The following is a 27,236-nucleotide window of genomic DNA, read 5'->3' on the forward strand; positions in this document are numbered from 1 at the left end:
ATTTAAGGAATAGATATTCTCATAACTTACGCAGAATTTAAAAGCACTCAGCAAAACCCCGCAAACAAAAAACAACATATATCTTTGTATTATATTTATATATTTTAGACCCTCCAGATTAGATGCATCAGTTGGAAATAAGTTAACTTTTCTTTGTAGTTTAAAACTTGATTACAATTAAGATAAATTTTTAGGGATTAGCTATGTACAATGGGAACCTCTGAAAGATTACCGAGCTCAAACTAGACTCGAGACATTGTTGTAGAGGCCAACGGCAGACACCTCGTCCAGATCGATTTCATTGGATGGAAGATTGGGATGGGGCCAGTTCCTTGGCCGATGATTAACATGGGGCGGCACAATGGCCTGAAAGGTGGGGGACTGCAGAGGCCTGTAGGCTACCGCATCCACGTAGTCCCCTTGTCTCGGTGGAGCATTTGGATGTGGAATCCTTCCCACGTATAGATCTTCACTGCGATAGAGACCCGGATTTGGTACGTAGCCGGAGTGCAGCCTTCTCTGCGGGTTTTGTGGAATCGGTGGACGGTGGGGCAGTTCGTGGAAATAGGCATCTTTGGGTATGTGTCTGTCGGGCAGCCCAAACTGGGCGCTACTCCGGTGGGGAATACTATACGTGGGCGAAGGATTCGAAGAGGTGCCCTCCAAGTGATGGAAGTTATTGTTCAAGCGGGAGTGTGATCTTGCCGCGATCACATGTGCCGTCTGGGAGTCCTGCCGATTGGAGTCAATGGTGTTTTGCAGTTGGGCCACCATATCCCTCACCTGACCAGCGTTCGGCTTCTTAAGGCACTTGATTTCACTGTTCCGAATCTCCACCTTACTCATATTTTCATTGCCATTTTGCCGCACTTCTGTTTCCTCGGCGTACTCCATGATGGGATTGGAGTAAAATAAATTCGACATGACGGGATAGTTGTCTTCCAAGCAAAGAGGCTGTCGTTTCATCAGATTGGAGATACCTGCCGCCTCGCTTGCTTGCTCCTTGTAGAGAAGCTTGTCGCCACCCATTCCCTCGGCAGTTTCATTGACAGCAGTCTCCTCTTTGCCGAGATCCGCGAAGGAGGCATCTTTTCGAAGCGCCTTTATCACCGAGTTAAGCATGTTCTCTCCTCTCCCAATGCGCTGGTAGTATTTATTGTAATCCGGGTGGGGATTGCTGCCCGTGGGGGAAGCCTCCCAGTCCCAGCTGTTGGAGTTCTGGGAGGGATTTGAGGTCTCACTGGAGTTCGGATAGCGCCGCATTACGTTGGCGTACTCGTCGAAATTAGGACTATTAACACTCTCTTTATCGTCACGAAGTTGGGCAGACTCCGCTCTTGGATGGGGATTATAAGGTGGCGATAAGGAAGAAAGCTGTTGCTTGCCCTCCTGTTCGCTGTCCCTTTCCATGATCAGTGTGGTTTTCTCTAAAAGCACTCCCAATCTTTCGGATACTTTTAGGAAATCTAGCTTAAGTTCATCTAACTTCGAGTGCTCCTCTGGTTCCGTCTCCTCTTGCACCTGGTCCTTGTCACCCACTTCAGCCTCTTCTTCATCCCGAGCTTCATTGGAATCCTCATCGCTGTCGCTATCCAGCTGGACCTCCGCTGATCGGTGTACTATAGCTTCTACCGCCTGATCTTCCAGGACATCTACACTCCGTGAGTTGGTGAGCCTGCCACCTTCATGGCTGTTTTCCAAGAGCTCTAGACTGCGGCACCTGGACATTGTTCTTTCGATCCTTGAGCTCTTGTTCTGCTGATCGAAGGTGGAGCGCATAGGTTCACCTCGTCGCAGGAACTCACTGAGGTGCTGCCTCTTGCTCTCGCATCGCAATCTGTCCTCGACAATCGTTCTTGTGAGCTGTTCAATCTGATCGTTCGTCTTGATTGCCAATGCCTGAACTTTGTGACCTAAACGTTCCTTTGTTTTGTGAACGTATTTCTTCAAACTCTTTCGATTGCAATTCAGTTTGTTTTCAATGTGACGGAAGAAGGGACCGCAATAGCATGTGTTGCCCACGCTGACCGGACCCTTGTGAATATGCCCAGCCAAATCCAGGAAGTATTGCTCCCCCGACTTAAGTGGCTCCTTGGGCAGTGTCTCCAGTTTTGGTGAAGGAAAGGCACGCGGATCGGGAAAGTAGTGACAGCCGTAGGGTGACCAGTTGATACCCTTGTCCACCACATCCCTTTCTCGATCTCTGTCCTTGTCCGATCTGCTGCCGCCCTCCTTGGGTTTCTCCTTGCGATTCCGTATCTTCTTCGGCGTGTTCAGGATCTCGATGATTTCACGGTAGTTTTTCCTGATCGCTATGTGCATGGGGCAGTCGCCTTGTGCGTTTTTAATGCCCAGCCGAGCATCTGCCTCTAGGAGAATCCTTGTGAGCTTCCTGCGACCCATGGCACAGGTGATGTGCAAAGCGGTATCGCCGTTCAGATTTGTTTTATTCGGATCGCAAAGGGCGGAGAGCAGGATTCGGGAGACTCCTGCATGTCCATATCTGCAGGCGGTGTGCAGCGGAGTATCTCCATACTGAAATAACCGATTGTTTTAACATAGTTATAACTGATATGAGCCCCCCACTTACATTATTCTGGACATCGGGATCCGCGCCGGCCAGCAGTAATTCCCTGGAGCTCTGATTGTGACCATTTTGAGCGGCCAAGTGCAGGGCGGACAACCCTTCGTTGTTGGCAATACCCAGGGCACTGTTGTGTAGGGCTTCGATGGTCTGGTGGGCCACCTTCACCCTGCCCTTGTTCTTATCCTTGTCTTTGTCCTTCTGTCCCTTTGCTGCTTTTCCCACCCCCGAGGAAGAAGGTGGCGTGGGGGGTGCGCAGATCAATTTCACGCAGCGACTGAACCCCCGACTGGCGGCCTCGTGGAGCGGGGTGTTTCCCTGCACAGATTCCCTGGCCAGTCGATCAGCATTGCTAAACAGGAGACCCTCCACCCGGCGATCATCGCCGGCGGCTACCGCCTCGTGCAGAGAAGTCCAGTTGCTGGAGTCGGGCTAAAATCAGAATAAGATTTTACATCGGTGTAAGCTTGGGGGGTTCAGGCAAGTGCCCTAACTTACCCCGGATATCGCATTCGGGAGAGCTTCCTGTTTCGGGATGCGGGAGGATCCATGCTGCATTGTCTGCAAAAATACTTAAAATTTATTAAATTTGTTAAATCATCATTTTATTCAACTACATTATTTTTTTACCCTGTCTTAAGTAACCTTTACCCACTTCTAAGCCAGAAAAATTCATGACTTTTTCCTTACATAGCTAACAATTATTTGCAATGTTCCTAGAATTATAACCCTATTTTTTCTTTAAAAAATAAAACATCATAATTAAAGATTAAACATTAAAATTTAAATATATATCATAACCCGTTAAAATTGTTTATACTGTACAAAATCTTATGAAAAATTATATGCTTTGATATAACCTTGTTGACGACGAAAGAGCTTGACTTGACCTGGGATCAAATGAATCTGATCTTCGATCCCACATTTTCTGGCCGTGTATGCGCATGTGTGTGTGCCTCACGTAATGGTGTACCACGTAGTAATTGTCATTACAAACAAAAGTGGGAGTTACCAAAAACGAACAAATAAAGGACTCGTAATTTGAAATACAACCTTTTTGAGGGTAGCTTAAATGTCTTTCATTATAACACATTGATAAAACATATATGGTTTCCTAAATGTTCAACACTATTACAGTAAATTTCTAGGCCTGAAAACCAGGTTTAAAGTGCGCCTAGGTTTTCTCGATTCCCGACTTACTTTTCACTAATTTTAAATCCCGTCTTTGGACCGCAATTTACGCATTGCAATTCGCCACTCTCACGTATTTACACATGTTTCCTTTCGACTATTGTTCAGTGCCCGACTTTGCAGTATTTGGCCAACGATTGATGGAACGCCCAGAGTTAATTTGGCTTCAAGCCAGGCCTAAAAAGAGACTAAAAGAAAGCCAATCACAGGCAAAATTGGCAACAGGTTTCGAGCAGCGTTGCCGTACCTGCGGCAGCTAACGATGAAGCCGATAGTCCGTATTATTGCTCCAACCGAAGTACGGTCACTCTACAAGTAGGCAACGAATTTTGTTTGTCATCGGCATTTCGCATTCAACGTTTCCAATTGTTTTTAAAGGAGCTTTAACAATGGCATTAGCTGAAATCTGCAAGATATCGAATGCTCCGTACATGCGGCCCACTGCCTGGTCATCGGCGGACGTGGAGGAAGAGCAAAAAGGGCTTATCTGCAATCTGGCCAATCCCTACACACTGGCTGCTCCGCCATTCGAGAACGTATGTAGTTAAATAGCTGACTTTCATGGGAAATTTACTTAAAAATTTGACGATTTCCTCAGCCCCTGCACAACCTTAATCAGATCCAGGCCAATGGCGACAAGACCGGCATCAAAATCGACTTCGATCACGGCACTACAACGTTGGGCTTCAAGTTCAAGGGCGGCGTCCTCCTGGCTGTTGATTCCCGTGCCACCGGTGGATCGTACATTGGCTCCCAGTCGATGAAGAAGATCGTGGAGATCAATCAGTTCATGCTGGGCACCTTGGCCGGTGGCGCAGCCGATTGCGTTTACTGGGACAGGGTCCTTTCGAAGGAATGCCGCCTGCACGAGCTGCGAAACAAGGAACGCATCTCGGTGGCCGCCGCCAGCAAGATAATGGCCAACATTGCCCACGAATACAAGGGAATGGGTCTAAGCATGGGCATGATGCTGGCCGGTTACGATAAGCGTGGTCCTGGCCTCTACTATGTGGACTCCGAGGGATCTCGCACGCCTGGCAATCTTTTCTCCGTTGGTAGTGGATCGCTGTACGCCTACGGTGTCCTGGACTCTGGCTACCATTGGGACCTGGAGGACGAAGAGGCCCAGGAGCTGGGACGTCGCGCCATCTACCATGCCACATTCAGGGATGCCTACTCCGGTGGTATCATTCGCGTGTATCACATTAAGGAGGACGGCTGGGTCAACATCTCCAACACCGACTGCATGGAGCTGCACTACAAGTACCAGGAGCAGCTAAAGCAGCAGGCCGCTAAGTAGAGTTTGGATTAAGGGAATATAAGATATTCAGTTTGTATACGTTTGAATTTCTTGGAATAAATAAACGTGCTAGAGACTATGTTTTGTGTATAATGGATTGGGCCCATTTTTTTTGGCTTTAATGGGTTAATAGTATAAATGTAGGTATTATTGGTAAATATAATAGGTCTAGGTTGAGGTCTCCTTATTCTTTTTCTGCTGGGAGATCATTTCCAATGTTTCCTTGTGTCGCACTTCCGCTCGTTTTTGCTTGAATGTCCGCTTTCCGCCCTTGGTTTCCACTCGCTTTCTTCGCAGGACTCCCCGTTCCATTGCGCTTCGAAGTTCCTGCTCGGCATCCAAGTACGAAGGTATATGGATCTGCCGGATCATACGATTCCGCACCATGAAGTTATCAAAGGGGTGCTGACCACCATTGCGATCGATGAAAACTGCATGGGTGAGCTCGCAGGTCATGTGTCCATCCGCTACATCGATGATTCCGGCCACGGAGGTCTCGTTGTGCAGATCGATCAGCACGGAATGACCCTGCAGCATCACGGGCCAGCAGTTCAAGGTGTTGGACACCAAATATTTCTCCCGCGCACTAAACTGCTGCATTATTCCAATACGTTTAAAAATAAGTGTATTGCTCTTGGAAACAGAGCTGCCAACTCGCTTCATAAGTAATTTTACATTTTATTTAATTTGTTTTAAACTACATATAAGAAAAATACTTACAGAAGTTTTCACGTAAGGGTTTGGAAAAAAAAAAATTGCTATAAATTGGACATCTTATCCAAAATGAATTGTCGAAATAATTAGATTACTTTTGAATCTTCCAACTTCAACATTTACGTTTAAACTTTAATGTGTAAGTAATCAGACGATTGTGTGTTGTAGGTGAATTTCATGTAAACGGTCTATTATTGGATTTGCAAAAATACGTACAGAAATTGAAAGGATAATAAAATAATGAAATACTAAACTTAAATAGCTGTTCCCCGCTCCAAATTTTGTTTGATCTCAGCTGTATGCTCGCTGTAGAAGCGGTCCAGCTTTTTGTTGAACTTGGAATTCCTCTCGTTGATGAAGTCCACATCCGCATCGTCGTTGTAGATCCTCCTGCGAGAGTACTTCTTGCGGCGCTCTATCTGCTGCTCCAGGTCTGTTACCATTTTGTTAATAGCACCTGGAGTGTCCTTCGTCCTCGAATGCAAAGTGGTGTGTGCACCACCGTAGAAGGCGTCTCCGAGTTCCTCCTTCTGGCGCTCGTACTTTTCCAAATCGCGAGCAGGCATACTCTTGACCAATCGGTTGTACTGTCTAGCTGTTTGTGCTTCGTATGTGGAGAAACCAAGATCTGGATTGTCTTTACGCTTCTTTTTTTTCTCAATGCGATCCGCATCCACAGCGGATACCTCCAAAAGCTTCAAACGCTCGTAATCCTTGCCAGCTGCCTGTGCCTCCGCTCGCGCCTTGTCGTCCGCTAGGATCCATTCCGCCTGTCGCTTGCGAGCCTCCCAGTTCTTGGGTAGCTTCTTGCGAGCGTCCTCTGCCACCACTTCCTGGTGGTTGTCCGTACGCGCCTCCTGCCGCTTCTTGTGCAGGTCCAGCAAACGCGCCTTGCGCTCCGCCAATTTTTCCGCAGCCGTTTTGGTCTTCTCCATAGGTTATTTATATTAAAAACTTGTTTAGTTTTTAGAAATTGTAAAAATGCGTTGTTTTCCCTTCTTTGTTATTTTGGTCGGTTTTAGGCCGCGTTGGCAGCACCAGTAAAAACATCTGTTTCGGAGCGTATTACAGTGAACAGCCCTTATGACAGCTAACGTAAATGTGAAGTGATTATTTTATAACAAGCAATTAAACAAATTAAAGTTTAAGCAATGAAATATTTAAAAAATTAATTATTATTTTATATTTCTTATAAAGACGTTGTTTAGTATTTGCTTTGTTCGATGTTTGTCACCGTTATGGTATATACTGTGCTGCGGTATTTAAGAAAGCGTTAGTGCAATTCCAACTTCATGTGCTGTTTACCTCAACACGTGCGGGAGTTTTTGTTTATATTTTAGCTCGTGGTTTTAGCTAAAAGCCCGCCGCAATATGAAGTTTTCCTACAAAGTAAATTGTGTCATATGTTATTACTACAAATTGCTAATGTTTGATTTCACAGTTTTCCAACCTGTTGGGCACAATATATCGTAATGGAAACTTGGTGTTCACACCGGATGGCAATTCGGTTATCAGTCCGGTTGGCAATAGGATAACGGTCTACGATTTGAAAAAGTGAGTTACCATTTCAAATCCAAGGATATCATGAATAAATTTTATATATTATTGCAGCAACAAATCGCGCACCTTGTCCCTGGAATCGCGGTATAACTACACGAACATAGCTCTTTCCCCGGATGGAAGTCTGCTGATCGCAGTCAATGAAAGGGGAGAGGCGCAGCTCATCAGCATGATGTCCTGTACGGTGATACATCGTCACAAGTTCCAGACGGGCGTACAGTGCATCTGCTTTAGTCCGAATGGAGCTTTCTTTGCCGTCGCTGTCCACAACGTAGTGCTAATATTCTGTGCACCTGGTGAGATCACCGGGGAGTACAATCCTTTCGTCCTCCGCCGAAAATTCCTCGGTGGATACGACGATGTTACTTGGCTGGACTGGTCTTCGGACTCTCGACTTTTGGCAATCGGCTGTCGGGATAGCTCCACCAAAATCGTTGCCATTAACTATACAAAGAACTTCCGAACCTATAACCTAAGCGGCCACACGGATGCCATTGTGGCTTGTTTTTTCGAGGCGAACAGCTTGCACTTGAACACTATAAGCCGCAATGGTCAGCTCTGCTTGTGGGAATGCAGCCTGGCTCCCTCGGATTTAGAGGATGCTGAAAGGCCGAAGATCGCTCCCCCTCAAAGGAAGAAGGAAAAGAAGGCAGTATCTGATAATGAGTCAGAAGATGACGTTGAAAATGTGGTGGAAAAGGATGCGTTGAAGGAAGAATCGTCCAAGGATGCCGAAGATGTCAACCATATAAAAAATGAGGACGAGACGAAGGGTCACCCCTTCTTTTACAAGAAAATAACTCGTCACTACTTGGCCGATGAGCCGCGAAAAGAGCAGCGGGATGTACAACTGACCGCGGCAAACTACAACACTCGTACCAAGGTTTTGGTGGTAGCCTTCAGTTCCGGAGCTTTCTACCTGTACGAATTGCCCGACGTGAACATGATTCATTCGCTGAGCATCTCCGACTATCCCATTTCGGCGGCCCTCTTCAACTGCACTGGTGACTGGGTGGCATTGGCCTCCCGAGAGATTGGACAACTTCTGGTTTGGGAGTGGCAAAGTGAGCAATACATAATGAAGCAGCAGGGACACAGCAGCGAAATGACCTGCATTGCATACTCCTCGGATGGTCAGTTCATTGCCACTGGCGGTGAGGACTCAAAGGTGAAGCTCTGGAACACGCAGAGCAGCTTCTGTTTTGTTACTTTCAGCGAGCACACAAGTGGAGTAACTGGCATACAGTTCAGCAGGAACAAGAAGTTCCTGGTTAGCAGTTCCCTAGACGGCACAGTACGTGCTTTTGATGTCAACAGGTGGGTTTTGCTTAGGTCTCAATCGTATGGTAGACTTATATGCTGCTCCTTTTTTCAGATACCGCAACTTCAGGACTTTCACCTCACCGAATCCTGCTCAGTTCTCCTGTGTGGCTGTGGATTACTCTGGCGAGTTGGTTGCGGCTGGCGGCCAGGACGTATTCGACATCTTCCTGTGGTCAATTAAAACAGGGAAGCTGCTGGAGATCATCAGTGGCCACGAGGGACCCGTAGTTTCCATAGCATTCTCTCCAGTGCCTACTTCATCTACTTTGGTGTCTGGTTCTTGGGACAAGACCGTCAAGATATGGAACTGCCTCGAGAGCAACAGCGAGCACGAAACTATTGATGCTGTTTCAGATGTTACAAATGTTACATTCAGTCCTAGTGGTGAAGAGGTATGCGTTCACTCCATTATTCGTTCGACATTACTTTAGTACATATGGCATTTAAACTCTTGCAGATTGCTGTGGCCACTCTCAGTGGTAATATAACCATTTTCGACATCAAATCTGCTGGCCAAGTTGCTACTATAGAGGGTCGTAATGATCTGAGCGCAGGGCGCCTGGAAACCGATATTATAACAGCGAGGAAAAATGCTCAGGCAAAGTATGATGATCCTTATATTTGAAATAAGTTTTATATATTAACTACCTTTTTGCTAGCTATTTTTCCACCATTGAGTACTCAGCGGATGGTGAGTGCATACTGGCGGCTGGAAAGTCTGCGAACATATGCATTTACCATGTTAGGGAGGCAATACTATTGAAGAAATTTGAGATCACACAAAACCACAGCTTAGATGGACTTAATGTAAGTACTCAAGGAAATCCTAAACACATATCCTTGCACTCACTGTTTATTTTGTTCACAGGATTTTATCAGTCGAAAACATTTAAGTGAATTTGGCAACATGGCTCTGGTGGAAGAACGTGAAGAGCTGGAGGGCGGAAGGGTGGCTATTCGATTGCCGGGCGTGCAACGGGGAGACATGTCATCCAGGAGATTCCAGCAAGAGGTTAGGGTGTTCTCCGTAAAGTTCTCACCCACAGGCCAGGCATTTGCGGCTGCTGGCACTGAAGGACTCTGCATATACGCCTTAGACAAGGGTAGGTTCAACTAAGATTTATTATGATTACCATAAATATTGAATCTACCTATTTTTTCTGTTCAGGTGTTGTCTTCGATCCCTTTGATCTCTCGCTGGAAGTTACGCCGAAAGCGGTCCACGAGTCCCTCAAGCAGCAGAATTACACCAAGGCGTTGGTCATGTCCCTCAAGCTGAACGAGCCCAATTTGATTGCCCTAGTGCTGGAGCGAGTGCCGTATAAGGACGGTGAGTAAAATGCTAAATCGCCTCCTGCATTCAGGGGCCAGTCCTTGTCAGTTTTGGCAACCTTCATCGCTGCCGCGACTAAAAATAGCGGCGACACACTCCGCCGTAGTGGCGTTCGCCACTTGCCCTGACTCCGTTCTCCGATCGAATGTGCAAATTTGCACTTTTGCTGTGTTAATAAACAGTTTCAAGGTCCTCGCCCCAGCTCTCACCTTGGTTAATAACCCCTTCCAATACCGTTTGCAAACGAACTATAATGGTAGTACATGCAAATGGCTTGCCGTAAACAGCTATGGCAGCACGTGTCTGCATTGCATGCATATTGAGTCCTTGCTCCTTTCGCTTTTCCAGTCGAACTGGTTTGTGCGGATCTGTCGCCGGAGTTTGCCCAGCGACTGTTGCAACAATTGGCCCGTCATCTCCAGTCCACGCCACACATAGAGTTCTATCTGCAATGGAGCTGCTGTCTGCTGACCAAACACGGAAACCAAGACGGAGTCTTTCAGCACACGGGCTTGCTGGCACTGCACGAGGTTCTTTCGAGGAAATACGAAATGCTTAACAAAATGTGAGTATACTTTTTCACATTGTGTAAAGAAGAACTTTCACTATGTTCTTGATATTTTCAGCTGCGACTACAACAAGTACACGTTGAAAGTACTCCTGGATAGAGCGGATAAGTTGGAGCAGGAAAACGAGGGCAAACCCAATGCGACGGAGGAAGATAGTGATGAGGAAATGCTACTTATCAGGTCGAAGGACGACGAAAATGGACAGGAGCAGTTTAGCGATGAGGAGGAGAGCGACAGCGGTTCCGAAGAAGAGATGGCTTGAATCGGAGCTTTGCCACCTATTTCCTTGTTATCTAAATCGACGCTTAGTTTGTTTGATAGATGTACGCGCCTTGTCTTTTATTAAGAATAAATTTAAAGCTTTTCGATAACATTGTTAGAGGGTTCACTGAACTACGATTAGCTGAGTGAACAACATAACTTAAAAATGGAAAGAATACAGATATTTATATAAACTTAACTTGGTATAGCAGTTACAATCCTAGATAAATATATGCATGTAATATATATAGTAGTGATGTAATGTATTTACATTGTGTTTGTATTTCCATATCAAATATAAACTCGATTTAGCTTAACAAATATATATATATATATATGTTTATAGTTTCAAAAATTCTGCCTGATGTGCGCTGTTTGAACTACAGGTCGATTTTAGTATTAGATGTAAAAGCCACAGCTCTAATGTTTGCATTAAAATGCGCTATAATGGATAAATAATTCTAAATATGTAAAAATCTCTAAAAGCATTCACTGTTCGTTTCGTTATTTACAATCCAAATATCCTTTGAGGCCATTGTATTATTATCTCCGTAAAGCACCAATTCCATAACTTGGCTGATTTGCTTAAGCCTAATACAAAAGTTCAATTAAAATCGTTTGCCCGAAAATGATTTATGCGTGTAGCTCGCAATTGTAATAGAGTGTATACTTTGAAAGTAGGGACAACCCTTTCGACTCTGGGTATTGTCACTAGCACAGTGATATACGTTTCTTTCATATCCGGTGTACATATATATGCATAAGGCAGAACTAAACTCAAATTTGGGTTATCCTCGTGGGATCATGGCTAATATAGTTGAGTAGCGAAGCATTCCATCCTGTGGGAGTGCGCGGTGTCCTGCCGAAAGAGTTACATACGTGTTTAGTTCTGCGATTGAGGCATAGATTTGAAATAATTTGGGGGACATATCGTTATTGTTTGGATCTGTACAAAGCATATACTCAAATGAACCATATATATTCTTTGTGAGCAAGTAGTCCGTAACACTCAGTACTGGCATTTCGATGTACCCGATGGATGTATTTAGGTAACTGTAGACTTTCCTTGTGGTTTCTTGTACTTTGATGACGTGCAGCATAGAGCTCTCGGTTCCAAGTATTCCGATCCAAATACCTAGCATCACTGACATTGCACTTGGAGTGTGCATATCCAAATCCAGTCCAGTTGCAGTTTCATCAGCATATTCGCGTTTGTTCGACTTTTTAACGGAGTCCAGACATGTGCAGTCTGGAGCTCCCCAAATCCTAGGACGACTTCATCAGCAGTATCGGCCAGTACAGGAGCACAAACACAAAGAACAGAATGGGGAATACGGCGCGGGACACCTTGTCGATCTCCCGCCACATGATCTTCTCCACGCCGGTATCCGTATCCGTCCACGCCACGGAAAGTAGACTTTGACGTCTTGCTGGCTTGGGCGGTCCGCCGTTTCCCTGGAGCGATGTCTAGGGAGTTATTTGAAATTATATATATGTATATATGATGTGTGTGACATGTGCACAGGTTCCCCCACATATCCATATCAGTGGCTAATAGCTCACCTGGCCCGGTGTCGTGGGCGTCTGAGTGGCCTTCCGCGACCGCACCGCTCCGCCCTCCCAACTAGCCACCGTCGCACACTGACCCTTCTCCATGTTGCTGATGCGCTACGCGAATCGAATCGAAATCGGAACGACAAGAAGGTGGCATTACTTATTAAAGCGATATCCCCACAGCTGCCTTACCATGGGCAGTACCTTGGGTATGCGGTTCACCTGGTACTGGTACTGCACGTCCAGCACTTTCACCACCACGAACTCGGCCAGCGCGGCAAACACGGACAGCATGCACCCGGCCATCCAGAGGTCCAGTGCCTGAAAAAGGGAGGCCCCCTTGGTTAGAACTATTATATTTTTTTAGTTTTTAATATATATAGGCTGATATTTTTTAGATTCGTTTTTCAGTTTTAAGTCCTACAATAAACCCACCTTTACGTAAGCCACTGGCGGAATGTCGGCGCCCGTAAACATGGTCACCAGGGTCAGCATGCAGGTCACCAGGAGCGTTACGCGCCCCGGAATGGCGTCCAGTCCCAGCCAGAAGCTGAACCAGGACAGCATCACCACCAGCGATGAGGGGGCAAAGGTCTGGATGAGGTGGTGGCCAATCTGGCGCTCGAAGCGGAAGTACACGGTGAGGCGGGAGAAGTTGCCCACCTTCTCCGGCATGTAGCCGTCGCTCTCCTCCAGTTCCAGCGGCTGGCCCAGATTGTACTGCAGCAGCTTCAGTTCCGGATTGAGGGTCACCCCGGAGTCCGACCAGCGCAGCTTAACCTTCTGATTGTTCGACGAGACTTCGGGAGTGGATACATTAAGATAAAACTGCAGATCCGGAGAGCACACACACTTACAGCTCTCGATGTAGATGGGACACACCTGGATGTCCATGGGGTACAGCTGGAACTCCATCTGGCAGGCGATGATCGCGTGCATCCGCGCCGCATAGCGCACCGTCTTGTTCTTGTAGAGCGTCACCGACGTGAACTTGTGGGTCAGTGTCGCTATTTCTACAACGAAAAGACATCGAGAAGACGTTGCAGAGATGCGGAACAAATGGGTTTTGATTAGAACTATGGCATTGGCATCGATAGACTCATTTCTTGCGCATTTCGGTGGTGGTTCAGTGGTTGGGTGGTGGTCAATTGGTGGTGCCGTGATGGTGATCTTGCTGGTGATCACATTACGTCTAGGTTTAAGCGCGATTTTCTACTAACGACGAATGAGTTGATGTTTCTTATCAATTTGTAAAACTTAAAACTTACTATAATGATTTCAAAAAAATAATAATTCATTTTCGAAAATAATATTATTTGAAAATCAAAGACTGACTTGTGCTTAACAATCGTGACTGGGAATATAAACAAGGCTGACCGATTTGGAATCGATTTTTGTTTTGTAAATGTTGACAATGGCAACCCAAAATGGAAAAAACCAAATTGCCAACGAGGGTGCACACGTGATTCCAAGGTGAGATCTTATCAGGACCGCGGGTGCAACTGCAAATTTTCGTTTTCGTTTTAGGATTCGGATACGGAGCGTGGGCGATGGTCCTGACCATGGCGGTGGGGGACTACGGGTGGCTCTACGGTGGATTGGTGGAGTGTCCTGTTTCGACCATGGCATTGGAACCGGAATGGATTTCGTGCGTATAATGAGGGCCGCCAGTGGGCGGGTCCGGGTATTGGGTGGGTAAATTATAAAAGAACTTAAATGTACACTGGGTCTTTTGCTGGCTGTGCGATGCATGGGGGATATATGTATATATACACACAGGGAACTGTATACACTTAAATCGGCCAGTACGTAGTCGGTATATAGATAGATATCGAAGAATGTTGAATATACAGGATACATTGGATGGAAGTTATGCACTGATACTGAAACTGATACTGATACTGATACTGATACTGATACTGATATCGATTTCGATGGATTTTGGCAAATAACACAAAAGTGGCAAACACAGATCTAGGGTCATTTTGATATACTTATATCTTTGTCTAGATGAAAGTTTTTCGAATCTCTTTCACCCTTATTGCGTAGCAGGGAGGTGGACGCAACATATGGACTTCCGTATCCTATGCAGAAGTATCGGTATTGTTAGTTCGGGAATTCAATGTTAGTCGGTGGATTAGTAACCGTTGGATTAGGAAAAAAAAAACAAACAAACAAAGGAAAACAAAGTAATTCGTTACTATATACAAACGGTCCACACTTATAGAGCTTAATTAGACACATAGGGGTGATGAGCTCAGCTGGACAAAAGTGCAGGAGGAATCCCGATCCAAGATTGTACGTAAAACACACATCGAACATGAAGCATACACTACTCACATACACATACATACTACACACATACACATAAGTCTATGGGTTTCAATAGTGGGGATTGGACGTACCGGCAATTTTGGAATTAAGAAAGTACGGATCCGGCTGCCAAAAATTCTCAAAGACCTCTGGAAGCAGCGTCACGTAGTCGTCGCCCTCCTCGAATATGTCATCTGGGATCTCCAGGCGCGACTCCAGCCAGCGCTGATGTATAAACATGTCTACTCTGAAAATGTACACAGTATCGCTATATGCTCCATTACGAACTCCCGATCTCAGAGGTGTCGCCACTTACCTAAAGTCCATATCCTCTACGTTAATTGAGTTAATATCTACAACGAATATGCTAAAGTCTACTATCACTGGTGAGCCCTTCTTCGAGGGCGGTCGTATTTCTGCAATAAATCAACGCGATCTCCGGTTAGCCAACACATTCATTCGGTGTGAACACTTTATTCGTTTATTCACGAATCACAATCACCCCATCCCAACCCATTCCATCCCATCCCACAGAGAAATCCGGACAAACTTTCGTGCGCGAATTCATTTTAAAGGGGCCTCCGTCTGGAATTCCCCCAAAAAAAAACCAACTAAGGAAACCCCCGACTTCTGCTCCGATTTCCCACCAAGTTCAGGGGCAGCCTACGGTTTTCATGCGTATTACACAACCCGTGAAAATCGATAGAAATAAAGGTGTTGATTAGCTTCTCAGCAATTGCCGCAAATGAAGAAAACACGCCTCACGGTAATTTTGGTGAATTATTCATACTTCTGGCAAAAGGTTTCTGGCCAACAAATGCAGCTATTGCATAAGGATACACTTACCAATTGAAATATATTAATTTAAGATATATTCAAGAAAAATGTAAAAGGATATTTTCAATAATCTCTACTGGCTTAAACAAAAGTAATGCTCTAATGCATTAGCAAAATTCAAAGGTGTTTCAAACTTGTTCGCACTAATTGGTATATAACAATGATTTTAAGTGGATAACCATCTGCTTGCTTTCAATATCTGTATCTGCTTAAGGATTTATTACCCAACAGTTGCCAGTCGTTTACATTTTCGCACAAAATGCACTTAATTGTGTTGAGTAATTTATAGCTAAGTTTAAGTTTAGTGAACTTTAGCCGTTTTATGAGTAAGCCAAATGAAAAAGTAACTAATTTAATTGGCATACTTCAACTCATACAATTATGCGGCTGAGTTTCGGTTAAATGTTTCCGTTTTTAGCATGAAATATTTTGCGAAATAATGTAACTTTAATGTGAGGCTCTCCTTTAGATCCTTAGATTGCACAAATTCTTCGGCAATTCGGACTGGCTGGCAATTGACGCCGGTAAATGTTATTTTGATTTTAATCGATCGTAATGCCGGATGACGTCAAAAGCCCCCTTGGTTACTAACCCTTACCCCGTAATCCGTAACCCTAACCTAGTATGCCATAGACGGAGGCCATGAAACTCAACTCGCCGCGTCACGAAACGCGCGGAGAGGAAAAACGGTTGAAAAAACGTTGGAAAAAAGGCTAAATATGGTGAAGAAAAACCCCGAACACGCATATCCATATCCATATCCATATATGCACGGTTGGCGGTTTCATGGTGCAAACAAATCAGAAATCAGAATGGAAAGAAAAACGCCTGCGGGCAATCCGTGGCAATTAAACACAAAAGGAGACCGCATCGAAAAGGACACCTCCGAGGAGTACGATTTACTGCCCGCAACCGTATTGCATTCGAGGGGATATTATTAGGGGGTATTTCTAGGGTATCTAGGGGGCATTGCTATTGGGTGGAGTTCAACTTACCCTTGACATAATTAGGCGGAAGAACTACTCGCGGCTTGGCTGTGTAGTTCATGTGGGCTTCCGTGGCTTCGCTCAGCCTGCAAAATGAGCAGCAGAAAACAGAGTGTGGGGCAAATTCAAATGCAGTTCCTTGGGGCATGTAATGTACTGGGTGGGAAAGCCCTCTTTCGAGCAGGGGGGAGGGGGGTGTGGTGTTTGGTGTGGTGAGACAAAGGGGAGTCCTTTGCCTGATGTCTGCCACATGCAACTGTAGCAAACTTTGTCAATTTAAGTCTGAATTTGAAATTAACTTCCTTCGTGCTGGCCGGCGCTACCATTCCATTCGATTCGATTCGTTTCAGAGTTCGGTTCGGTTTGGTTTTGTGTTCTGTTCTGTTTTGGTGTTTAACCTCCTGGCAGGCGAGTAATAACATTAGTTTCCTCCGCATATGCCGTGCAGGATTCTCATTTGACTGTGATCCAATTGACCTTGCTATAGGTATTTCGAACCGAAATCAAACTAAACCGAACTGAACCGATTTTTTGCACATTTGGCAGGACGAAGGTTCCCCTTGAACTGGAAACGATTATGATTCTGGGTCTGGGATAAGTGGGGTTTGCACTTGGCGACTCAGAACTCCAGATGGCACGGGGAATGGGAGTGGGTATAGGGAATCAGGATTCTGGAATCGGTGTAACTCGAGCTTACCACATCAGTATGAATCCCAGTCCAAACGATATGAATGCGTTTGTGTTGAATTTGTCGAGCATGATGTTGGGGCGACGGCACGGGAAAGGATTTGTAACACACAGACCTCAAATCATCTCACTTTACACCGACGTGGGAATATCATAATTCGGTTTCTGTAACACAATATTTTCAATCATTTGCCTTTGCTATTCGCAACTTGTATATCTGTATCTCTGTACGGATGTATCTTGGTCTGCTCTTACATTTTGTTTTGATTTTGGATTTACTTGACTCTCTGGCGGTTTCTTACTTTCTTTTCTTTTTTTGCACGACACAAACACTGAACAAAAGATATATGTATATATATGGAGAGCATAGATCGTATATATAGACGGGGTCCTGGTTGGGGCTAAGTTAATCCGCAAGGTTTACCCTCCGACTCGGCTGCCGTTCGGAACTCAAATAAACAAGAGCCGAGCTCGCGCGCCGAATGAGTGATCATCTAGATACGAGTATCTGTATCCGCATCTGTGATATCTGTATTCTGGATTCTGTGTGGGCGTGCGATTGCGGATTGCTGTCGTAAAATGGTAGCTACAGTGGTAACTCACTAGCGGGCAATTACTATAGCCTACGTGTTTCTAGTTGCAAGTAAAACTAAGATTAATGCCTTAGGAAAGAACTATTAAGTCTGTTCAAATGGTAAAATTTATTCAATAAGTTAAGAAAACAGATATGATCAGTTACTACTGATAGCTAAATCCTAGTTTTCCCAAAGAAATACTTTGTTTTCCTAGGTCAGTAGGGGGGATTCAGGCCACATAGCCTCCACTGTACACATAGACGCGGAAGGGTCGCAAGAAGCTGGAGCGGATGGAGAGGAGGAGGAGCTCCGCCGGCGGTCAAGGCATGGCATAATGCTGATGTACTGGCAATTGCCCCGGCACAGGGCACACAGCACACTTCTCGCCAAGATTCAATTGAATCGCGTGCCAATTTTACTTAAGTCGCTGAACAGACAGACAGCTTTTACGGTGGCCGGTGTAACAGCTCAATCTATGCGACTATTTATGCGACCGATATCTGGCAGATACGAGTGTGCGGATTTCCCAGATGCACGGGGCACGGGCACGGACACGGGCGATCTGTGGGTTAGATGGACAGATCGAGGGTTTCAATTGCAGGCTTCCTGGCCAGGCAGCACACACATAATTGCATGGACATCCACTTCCTATAAATTACTTTCTACGGCTGACATTGGCAATGGCAATGGGTATTTTCGCGCAAATTAAAAATTCCACTTGCAGATCTGCCCGATCTCGGGTATGTATATAGAAGTGCGGCTGTATGCAGATCGTGAGATGAACCGTATCCGGCTAGGCCAGGCCCGTCCCCAAGTGGTGTGGACACACACAGATACGAATCTTGCCTAAATCACTCACACCACATGTCTCGTGTAGCGTTGATCTCACAGATACTTTATCTACACATTCGACTGAATGATGGACTTCACTTTGATTGAAAACACGCACTAACATTCGGATGGAAGCCATTTGTATTAATGCCGTGGATCCTGCGTGGCGTTTGGGGCGGCTATGTTCAAAGATCCAGCTCGGATTGAAATTAATGGAAATTTAAAGTGCCCCAAGATGCCGACGCATTTTGTTATTATATGCATAAACACCAGGATGTTCGATCTACGGCAATTACATTAATTATGTAGTTAGTGGCATTCACTAATGACTCTCGGTTGGTTTTTCCCCGAAAGAACGGCCTAAAATTGCGCGACTCCAGCGCCACGCCTCACGCGAACTCCAACGTGCACCCATCGTGTCCCAGGCCGTATTATTCAGATATGTACATATTATTATTATATTATATGGGGAATTACCGCGCTGCGGGAACGACGCGCGCCCGAGTCCGTTCGCCTTCGCTCAGGAACTAAACAGAACTAAACTGAATGGAGCGGAACTGAGCTGGGCTGTGAAAGTACGCGAATTTCTTGGCCGCTCGCCTTGCCAACTTTAATACGACATACGAAAAAATCCCCAACGTTCTGCGGAGGCTCAGGCACGACAACCAACTGTAACGGGTTTCCACTTACAGCGATGGGGAGTTGGCTTCGGAATGGGTCCCGCCTGTTGTGGGCAATGGTGGCCTGGAAGGACGATTGCATGGGCACGGGCATGGGCCCTCGGTTCGCTTGCAAATTGGTGTTGGGTTCGCTGGAAGTGTGTTTGGGATTTTCTAATCCCCATGCCCACACCCGCCAGCGGAGTGATCAAATGTAATTTCCAATAGCTGCCACAAATCCATCATTACCATAATCATTGTACGCATGTGTAATTATAAGTGGTGGAACAGTTCTAAATTTTAAAGGTCAGTTATGGTTTTTCATGGCATAACTATGATCTTTTGAATCTATAGAGTATACTTATAAATCTAATATCCCCAGCATTTTGTTGTCGACTGACATCGGTTGGGTTTTCCAACGAGGTGCATGCGAGTTGACTTGAAAATTCCGCAAAGTAACCAAAACGCTAAACAACTGCCACACCAGGCTAATCCCCACCTGCCACTAACCAAGTGCCCAAGGGCTGGAAACGAGGCCTGAATGGGCCCCCCTCGGCCTCAAACCTCGTGGGAAATTTCTATATGACTGTGTAAATACAAATCGCGTTTGTAGGACCGACTTTAATATATAGTAGCGCACTGACACAGACATGTCGTGCATATAGTTGATGTAGCTAGGCGCTACTGCTAGCTCAATAGTACATATGGTCTTGTGGCGGGGTAAAAAGCCACTTTGTTATAGCATTCTTGTTGTTGGCATTGCTGTTCGCCAACTGACAATGAATTGGAGTTTATTTCATTTTCGCTTCACTTCGATTGTCTCGCTGTGGATTTCGCTTTATGTCCGCCCGACGAGCTATTTAGCAGCTCGCAAATCGCTAGACTAAACTTGTTGTCAGCCAGCCAGTCAGTAAGTCAGTTGGGGCTAATTGCCGCCTGGCAGGACATTCGCTGCGTTCTTTTCCAGGGTATCGCGATGTGGCATTGTTGTTGTGGTTTATAGCCTCAGCGCGTGCTGCACAGTCAGCCACTTTGATTAATGGTCGACTGACAACTGGCAACCGACGATGACGCCAACGGAAGGCGACATCCCGGGCCGTCTCCAACTCCTAATGCTAATGCATTGAGTTCGGGTGAACTATGCCCGTAATCACGGCAACAGTTTGTCGTTTATCCAATCGTTCGTTTATAGATATCACTTAACATATACGCCTGTGTATACATTTCACATTTAAGCCTAGAGAACAGAGCCGGAAACTTAAGCTAGACGATGGAGGCTCCCTGTTGGTTGGTTCGCTGGTTGATCTTCACGTGCGTCTGTCGCTTCTTTTCCTCTTTGAAGGCCTCCGTGTTGGCCTTCTTTTCGATGCGACGCTCGTTGCGATAGTCCTTCAGCAGGCGCTTCCGCTCCTTTTTCTCCTCGGGGGTCTCGTCCTTGGGTCTGATGGACAGAACGCTTAATGTGGAGAGCACCGATTTGGCGCACAGTGACTTTGGCCCAGTGGCAGCGGGTGATTCATCGACCAGATTAGCAAGCGCCTTGGCTGTCAGTTGGCCATCGACCCCACCGCGCAGCACATTTGTGGGCAGGCCTGACTTCGGGTCGATCTGAATGGGAGCTGGATTTGTGCTGGCACTGGAACGACGACTGCGTCGCGGCTCATCGATCACCTTCGGGTGATTGTAGATATTCGAGTAGGTGGACAAGATTGACTCGCAGTCCCACTTCTTTTGCTTTGGGTCGGCGACCTCGTATTCCACCAGTTCCTCCGTGGGATCTTCCTCGCCCTCGACCACATTTCGATACTTTTCGATGCGCTCGCGATCCCACTCCTTGTTATACTCGATGCTCTTGTCCTTCTTCTTGAACTCCTGGAAGCACTGCATCACAACGGGATGTTTCTGGTGCCAGTTGCCCTCAATGTCCTCGAGAGCCAGGTCGCCCAGCTCCGGATCATCGTATGTGGCGTAGAACTTCTCGAAACGATCGTCCAATAGGGACAGCTGCTCATTGCGCCGAATTACGCTGGATGACATGGAGTACTCGGTGAAGCGCGACTTGAGCTCCTCGTCGTCAAAGCGACGTTCGCGCATCAGGGGTGCCAAGCGATCCATTAGTTCGTCCTCGTTTTCATCCTCGTTTAGGTCATCGGAATCGAAGTCCATGTCGGACTGCTCCTCCCCATCTTCGTCATCCCACTCCTCGTCGTCGGAGTCGCCCTCAGCCATGGCCTGCATTACGAAGTCATCTTCCAGCTCTTCGTTCTCACAATCGCTGTCCAGGGCAGCGACCACATCGGGATCCCAGTCCAGACGCAAGGTTTGCGGAGCCGCCTTGTTTAGCATGCCCTCGGATTCCTCAAACTCGCTGGCGAACACCGAGCTGGGCAGCATTAGCTTGGGCGCAGGGCCCGGTTTCTCGCTATCCTTTTGCTTTCTCGCTTGATTGGGATTCTCCATGAACTCCCAAACCACGTCGTTCTCGCGTTTCTTCAGATGCTGCATGTAATCATAGTCATCGTCGAAGTGAATACCAAACTTCTTTAGCTCCTCCTGCCGCTGGGCGGGATTGGTGGATGGCTCTGGATCCTTCGGCTTTTGCTGGCGCGCCGCCGCCTCGAGGAGCACCCTCTGCGGAGCATTTTCATCGGTCACCAGGGGATCGTGTTGACTGCGATGCACCAAATGGAAGGTGACCGCCTTTTTGCGGTCAATGTACGGCTTCTTGCCTTTAACCTGCAATGGAGGATGGCCTGTGAGATAAGTTTCATCCAGTTTAGAGGTGTTTTACCCACCATTATTGGATTGTTTTCGGAAAATCTTTTGTAAATACAGAGAAACACATGTGCCTGCTGGAGCTGCCACCCAGAAAGGGATTTTGTATTACTGCCTTCCGGTCACACTGATTTTTTTCCACTGCGTAGTTGGGCTTAGTGTTGAACAACGTACACTTCAATTCGAAAAATAGGCGGCAATGGAAATTTAGATATTGAACCAAATTTCTTTCAGATCTACAGATTAATAAAATTATTCACGTTTAAACAAAATCCAAGTTCCAATATTTTTCATTCCATGAAATCAATAGTTTATGGTTTTGTTCCGGGTGATAAGTGTAATATATTGTAAACATTTAATCTTAAGAACCGCGAACTGAAACATTTTCCCATTTGATTGTAAAATATATTCACCATTAATAGTTACTAAAATTTGTACAAATCTCCCAATACTAAAATAAGTATAGAAACACGAATTTGTACTTGAATATTTATTAAATCGTTTTTATTTGTTGTATGTACATTTACAATCTTGACACTTCGAAAACAATTGTACACTCGCAATGTTTTGCATACACTTGGGTGTGAATATGATTAAATTTCTACACGTTTACATTCATATGGATCTGTAATCTCGGCAGACTCTAAAGATTATACATAAACAAGGTCTTCGAAACATGTAAGATACTAATATGTAATAATAGTTAGCCTAGATAGTAAAATCAATCTCTTCTACCAATTAAAAGCTTGCAAAATATCAACTTAAAGTAAATCAAATGTTTCGAATATCAGGCTCCTTGCTACGCGTAATTATACTCACAGTCCTTACAGTTTTCTTGACTCTCAATTAATAGATGTAATTTAGTTTATTTGAAAACATTTCTCGACATGCACAGAACAAATTCGAATCGAAGCCTAGTAGCTTTTAATAGTAAGCGATACTCTGAACAGACTAAAAATAAGTATAATCTAGTCACTTTTTGAAGATCGGTATATAGTTATTGCCTATCGAGTTTTTCGGGCACCGGACCCGAACAGGTCGCTATTGTCTTTGGATGACCTCGCCAGTCCGGCGCCCTCAACTTTGATTTCATTTGCGATTCTTTACAGGTTTTAAGCTAACGATTATAATGATAATTTGATTATTTGTTGCCTCCCAGTTGGCTTTATTTGCTTGAAGGAGAGCGCATCACTAGACAAAAGCACTTGGATTGCAGCTAGGCTAGGTACAGTCTGGTCGGCGGAGTATTTAGGTTAACCCAAATAAGTAATCCATTACTTTAGCGCCTCCTTGGCCCTCTGCTCCCACTCGGCGCGTCTCTGGTGGATTCCCTTGAACTCGCCCACGGTGGCTGATCTCTCGATGGGTTTACTGGGCGCTACTGCTGCTGTTGCTGCTGCTGCAGATGTTGCAGTTGGTGCTGCAACAGGTGTTGCTGCCGCTGCTGCCGGAGACGTTGGAGTAGTTGCTGTCGGGTTGGCCTGCTTCAGTTGCAGGGAAAACCTTTCAGCAGCGGGCCTTGCACTCCCATTACCATTGCTGATATTGTTATTCAGGCTATTGCGGCCCTGATTGCTGGTCTTAATGGGGGGCAGGTAGTTGACCACCTTTGGTGGCACCTTCTGTTGCTGCTGATGGTTATTGTTATTATTGTTGAGATTGCGGAAGTCTGCAACCGAATTGCGATTGGTGCTGGGGTGATGTTTCGCCTGGGGCTCGCTCTTGGGCGCCAGTTTGTCCAGCTTCTCCTCGCTGTTCGACTGGTTCTCCTTGTCGCTATCCACGCTCTGACCTCCCCCTCCACTAGGCGACAGCTTCTTGCTGTTGGTCACTGGAGCGGCTGGTTGTACCTGTGGCACAGCCACAACGTCGTCATCCTTCACTTTAAGTGAACGGCGGGCAAAGACCTTCATCAGCTCGGGTGTGGGATCGTCCTTGGAGGGACTGGGATTGCCGTTGCAGCTAGCAAAGGATTTCTTGCGCAACACTACGGGATTGGAGGTGGGTGAAGTGTTGCCATTGACCTCGAATATTTCGGGAGAGGTGGGAGTTACCGGAGTGACTGGAATGGCGGGCGTTGCTGGAATCACCGAAGGAGTGGGTGGAGCAGTGTTTTCTGACTTGGTAATGGACTTCCTGCGTAGCTCCACTGACTTCGTTCGCTCTTCGCTGAGGAATAACCGCTTGCGATCCTCCAGAGAAAGGCGATTGCTCTTCACTGGCTCCTTCGGGCTGACTGGCTCCTTGGCATCTTTAACTTCCTTTACGTTCTTGGGAGCACTGGGAATACTTTTCGAAAACCCATTGCTTTTAGGTGTGCTTGGTGTAGTGGCTGGAGTAACTGGAGTGGCTAATCCTTCACTACTACTTCCATAGCTATTCCTCATACTAGTGGCACTAACGGATTTCAATTGCCTGCTCAAGCTGGGCTCCAGTGTCGTCGGCCTGATTGCCGGGCTTAGAGGCTTCGGCTGAGGGTGCTCCACAATCTCGATTCCCGCCAGATTCTCGCCGCTGTTCCGTCGGAAGCTGAGATCATCGTTGCTCTGACTCCGCTCCGTGGGCGACTTGAAGTTCTTCGCTAGCACCAAGTGATTGGTCTTGTTGTGCAGACGCGCCTGGTCCACGCGATTCAGCTGGATCTTCATGAACTCCGGCTCACCGGTATTCTCCACGTTGCTGGAATTCCGGCGACTGCTGTTCGAGGATCCCTGCCCTTTGGCCGGGGTGGTGGGTGGACTGTTAGAGAGCTTGGCACTCTTGGTCAACGGACTTGCCGGGCTGGGACTTGGGTTCGCCGCAGGAGCTGTCATCTTTGCTCCCAAGTCGAGTAGCTTGGGTCGCTGTTTGGTCGGAGTAGTTTGCTCCTTGGGCAGCTTATCAGCCACATTACCGGACTTCCTTAGAACGTTCACCAGAGGGGATTTCACGATAAGGTCAATGTTCTCCTCGATCTTGGAGATATCAGCTGAACCCGGACTACTCACGATAAGCTTTGTGGGGGTGGCCTTTTGCGGTGAGATTTTCGCAGAAGATGGCAACTGGCCCGTGGATTCAGCTCGGGCCTGCAGCAACTTGTTGTCGTTGATCTCGAATCCCAGTGACACACACTTGGCGTTGGGGGAAATCGGCGAACAGGGCGATTGTTGCGGTTGCTTGTAGTAGGCAGGCACACGAAAACTTAGCGACAGATCCGGCAAACTCGGCATATTGTTGTGCACGGCCGTGGAGTCCACAGCCTCGTCCTCATAATTTCGGAAGCTGCGGGACTTTTCAACCGTCTTGCGCTGCTTCTCCTCGTAGTACAGGGCCGAGGGCTCATCCGTGCTGGTCTCCAACGAGTTGGAGGAGCTGGAGTGCTGGCCCACTGAGTCACTGGATCGCGATAGCTTCTGCTGGAAGGCACTCAAGCCCACAATCCTTGGTTTCCTCCCGAAATGCGTTGAGGTCTCCACTTTGTTCTGCTGTTCCCGCACCAAAGTGGTGGACTGGAAGGTGTCGTTGCCCCGCGAGCTCTTCGACAACAAGTTGGTCACATCGTTGCCCGAGGTTATCTTCTCCAGCGGAGCAGCTCCCAGTTCCTTGGGCATGTATCGCTGCCTGGCGGCAGGACCTGATTTCGGCTTTAATGCCGTGGGTGGATGTGGATGCACACCGTAGTTACTGACCATGGCGTTCAATCCGTGCTTGCCTTCGTTGTGAATCTCCCGCTTGATTGTTTGTCGCGTCTCCTGGATGTGCTGCTCGTGCGACGTGGCACTGCGTGACTTGTCCGGCACTTGAACGGCATCCCGAGCAGCGGCCTCCAAGCAGGAGGTTGAGATCTGCAGCTTCTTGGCCACACTCTGGCTGGAATCCGTATCCTCGACTCCGTCGTTGGCCCTGGCTATGGATCTCTTGGAGTTCCGGTGGATCAGACGGCGCAGGAATCCACCCTCGTTCTCCTTCTCCCGCTCATTGGCCAGGAAGTCGTCCCCATCCGTGGAAGACTCTCCACGATTCTCCAGCAAAGCGTTGCTCTTGCTGGTCAGACCTCGAAGTCCGAACATCTGAGATGTCGTGGAGGACGAGCTTGTGGTCTTAATGGTGCTGGTAATGGTGGAGCTCTGCTCGATTGTATTGGTTCGTTTGGTCGTCACCGAGCTGGCGGCGTTAGCCTGGACCGGTGGTGCAATGGCAGTTAGAGTCTTCGGTGGCAAAGAGCGCGTCTTGATCTTGAGATCGGCTTCTAAAAATTGGTATTAAAAAGATTTAGTTCAGACTAGAAGCTGACATAATATATTGCCAGTTTCTTACCATGGACAGCTCTTAATCCAGGGCTAATCTTAAGCACATCCTCATTGGCCTCCGGAATGGAAGTCTGAAAGATAATAATAATATTCAAACGTTTAATATACAAATATAAACTAATTTTCACATGATCCATGTGTGCGCCATGTTATATCCACTTACCTCCAATGTCATCCGGTGCTGCCTGGTGGGTCCTTTCTTTTTCACAGGCCTGATGGCCATTTTGTGCTTGGCCGCCGCATGGGAAAGACGATGACGTTCTCCGCCCACGGCGTCCACGTCGTCCTCGTGATGTGATCGCAGTATATCCGAGCCCATCGAGATCGATGAGCTGGTGGAAACGCGCGAGTGATGACGGTATTGATGGGAGCTCTGGCTGTCCTCCGTCTCCACTTCGGCACTATTGACACTGTGCAAGCTGAGTGAAGACACCTCGCTCTGGTGACCCCGTGACTGGTGACCCACTCCGGAGGTATTTCGACTGCTGGTTCCACCCCCTGCCCTCCGTTGCGGAGAAGCCGGGCTGCGGGGCAGACCCAAATCCTCGTCAGAGGCATCTGGCCTGTTGCGTCGCTTGCGCAGGACATCCGTGAGTTCCGCCTGAAATGGATATTTATAAAGATGTTATTCGGGTTATATGGGCATAGAGTGAGTGGTTCATGGTTTCATTTCTGTTGGGTTACCCAGCTTTTCCAGCGGAAAACGAAACGAGCCCGCAGACAACTGCGTCCCAGGCGACTTTCGCCCATGGAAGAGCCGCCCAGCTTCATCTTGAAGGGATTCTGCTTAAAGTCGATCATTTGGTGGGCCTCACGGCGCGGACGAGACTACAAATGACTGATGGATGGGTAATCCCCGATTAAGCTGGGCAACTGTGGCTACCAAAGAAGCCTG

The 27,236-nt window shown here is 46.8% G+C and overlaps 8 protein-coding genes across 21 annotated transcripts in view; 2 read left to right on the forward strand and 6 right to left on the reverse strand.

Annotated features, from left to right (window-relative positions):
- Window positions 1-74: 74 nt before the first annotated feature.
- Window positions 75-4,025, reverse strand: LOC6733910. 2 transcript variants are annotated; one of them, XM_016182328.3, is made up of 4 exons: window positions 3,785-4,025; window positions 3,083-3,156; window positions 2,591-3,016; window positions 75-2,535 (listed from the first exon to the last, which is right to left on the reverse strand). In XM_016182328.3, exons 2-4 carry the CDS (start codon window positions 3,140-3,142, stop codon window positions 238-240), a joined length of 2,784 nt encoding a protein of 927 aa, XP_016026952.1. In that variant the 5' UTR covers window positions 3,143-3,156; window positions 3,785-4,025; the 3' UTR covers window positions 75-237. The 2 variants fall into 2 exon arrangements, with proteins under 2 accessions (XP_016026952.1, XP_016026950.1); XM_016182326.3 differs by having other exon boundaries at window positions 3,083-3,145; window positions 3,785-4,024.
- A 26-nt stretch (window positions 4,026-4,051) lies between these two features.
- Window positions 4,052-5,154, forward strand: LOC6733911 (proteasome subunit beta type-5). The gene is made up of 2 exons (XM_002080919.3): window positions 4,052-4,311; window positions 4,374-5,154. The coding sequence occupies exons 1-2, from the start codon at window positions 4,165-4,167 to the stop codon at window positions 5,073-5,075; spliced, it is 849 nt and encodes a 282-aa protein (XP_002080955.1). The 5' UTR covers window positions 4,052-4,164; the 3' UTR covers window positions 5,076-5,154.
- Window positions 5,137-5,761, reverse strand: LOC6733913. The gene has a single exon (XM_016182325.3). It carries the CDS (start codon window positions 5,736-5,738, stop codon window positions 5,244-5,246), a length of 495 nt encoding a protein of 164 aa, XP_016026953.2. The 5' UTR covers window positions 5,739-5,761; the 3' UTR covers window positions 5,137-5,243.
- A 190-nt stretch (window positions 5,762-5,951) lies between these two features.
- On the reverse strand, window positions 5,952-6,857 carry LOC6733914 (pre-mRNA-splicing factor Syf2). Its single transcript, XM_002080922.4, has one exon. It carries the CDS (start codon window positions 6,722-6,724, stop codon window positions 6,044-6,046), a length of 681 nt encoding a protein of 226 aa, XP_002080958.1. The 5' UTR covers window positions 6,725-6,857; the 3' UTR covers window positions 5,952-6,043.
- Window positions 6,858-7,022: 165 nt separating this feature from the next.
- Window positions 7,023-11,101, forward strand: LOC6733915 (periodic tryptophan protein 2 homolog). Its single transcript, XM_016167816.3, has 10 exons — window positions 7,023-7,178; window positions 7,231-7,343; window positions 7,401-8,666; window positions 8,725-9,064; window positions 9,130-9,275; window positions 9,332-9,479; window positions 9,541-9,775; window positions 9,841-10,002; window positions 10,354-10,570; window positions 10,632-11,101. The coding sequence occupies exons 1-10, from the start codon at window positions 7,161-7,163 to the stop codon at window positions 10,834-10,836; spliced, it is 2,850 nt and encodes a 949-aa protein (XP_016026954.1). The 5' UTR covers window positions 7,023-7,160; the 3' UTR covers window positions 10,837-11,101.
- Window positions 10,884-19,199, reverse strand: LOC6733916 (glycine receptor subunit alpha-2). Of its 7 annotated transcripts, none has more exons than XM_039291320.1 (11): window positions 19,096-19,199; window positions 17,223-17,377; window positions 16,535-16,611; window positions 15,019-15,118; window positions 14,795-14,970; window positions 14,384-14,473; window positions 13,247-13,402; window positions 12,825-13,189; window positions 12,582-12,710; window positions 12,399-12,503; window positions 10,884-12,302 (listed from the first exon to the last, which is right to left on the reverse strand). In XM_039291320.1, the coding sequence occupies exons 2-11, from the start codon at window positions 17,282-17,284 to the stop codon at window positions 12,102-12,104; spliced, it is 1,461 nt and encodes a 486-aa protein (XP_039147254.1). In that variant the 5' UTR covers window positions 17,285-17,377; window positions 19,096-19,199; the 3' UTR covers window positions 10,884-12,101. The 7 variants fall into 7 exon arrangements, with proteins under 7 accessions (XP_039147254.1, XP_039147255.1, XP_039147253.1 ...); XM_039291321.2 differs by lacking the exon at window positions 19,096-19,199 and adding an exon at window positions 17,468-17,798 and having other exon boundaries at window positions 12,594-12,710; XM_039291319.2 differs by lacking the exon at window positions 19,096-19,199 and adding an exon at window positions 17,468-17,791.
- A 1,244-nt stretch (window positions 19,200-20,443) lies between these two features.
- On the reverse strand, window positions 20,444-22,222 carry LOC6733917 (protein LTV1 homolog). Its single transcript, XM_002080925.4, has 2 exons — window positions 22,073-22,222; window positions 20,444-22,013 (listed from the first exon to the last, which is right to left on the reverse strand). The coding sequence occupies exons 1-2, from the start codon at window positions 22,073-22,075 to the stop codon at window positions 20,541-20,543; spliced, it is 1,476 nt and encodes a 491-aa protein (XP_002080961.1). The 5' UTR covers window positions 22,076-22,222; the 3' UTR covers window positions 20,444-20,540.
- A 309-nt stretch (window positions 22,223-22,531) lies between these two features.
- LOC6733918 (proteoglycan 4) overlaps window positions 22,532-27,236 on the reverse strand; it is a 36,826-nt gene continuing 32,121 nt past the window's right edge. For 5 of the 7 annotated variants that reach the window (XM_016182317.3, XM_016182316.3, XM_016182315.3 and 2 more), the window contains 3 exons: window positions 26,505-26,942; window positions 26,349-26,412; window positions 22,532-26,280 (listed from right to left, as the gene is read on the reverse strand). In XM_016182317.3, the coding sequence (XP_016026966.1) occupies window positions 23,327-26,280; window positions 26,349-26,412; window positions 26,505-26,942 (3,456 nt within the window). In that variant the 3' untranslated portion in view covers window positions 22,532-23,326. Of the gene's footprint in view, window positions 26,281-26,348; window positions 26,413-26,504; window positions 26,943-27,025; window positions 27,180-27,236 lie in introns of all 7 variants that reach the window. The other 2 variants (XM_039292047.2, XM_039292046.2) reach the window with 2 other exon arrangements.

This window comes from Drosophila simulans, chromosome 2R (assembly GCF_016746395.2).
Source record: "Drosophila simulans strain w501 chromosome 2R, Prin_Dsim_3.1, whole genome shotgun sequence".
NCBI classification, from domain to species: Eukaryota; Metazoa; Arthropoda; class Insecta; order Diptera; family Drosophilidae; genus Drosophila; species Drosophila simulans.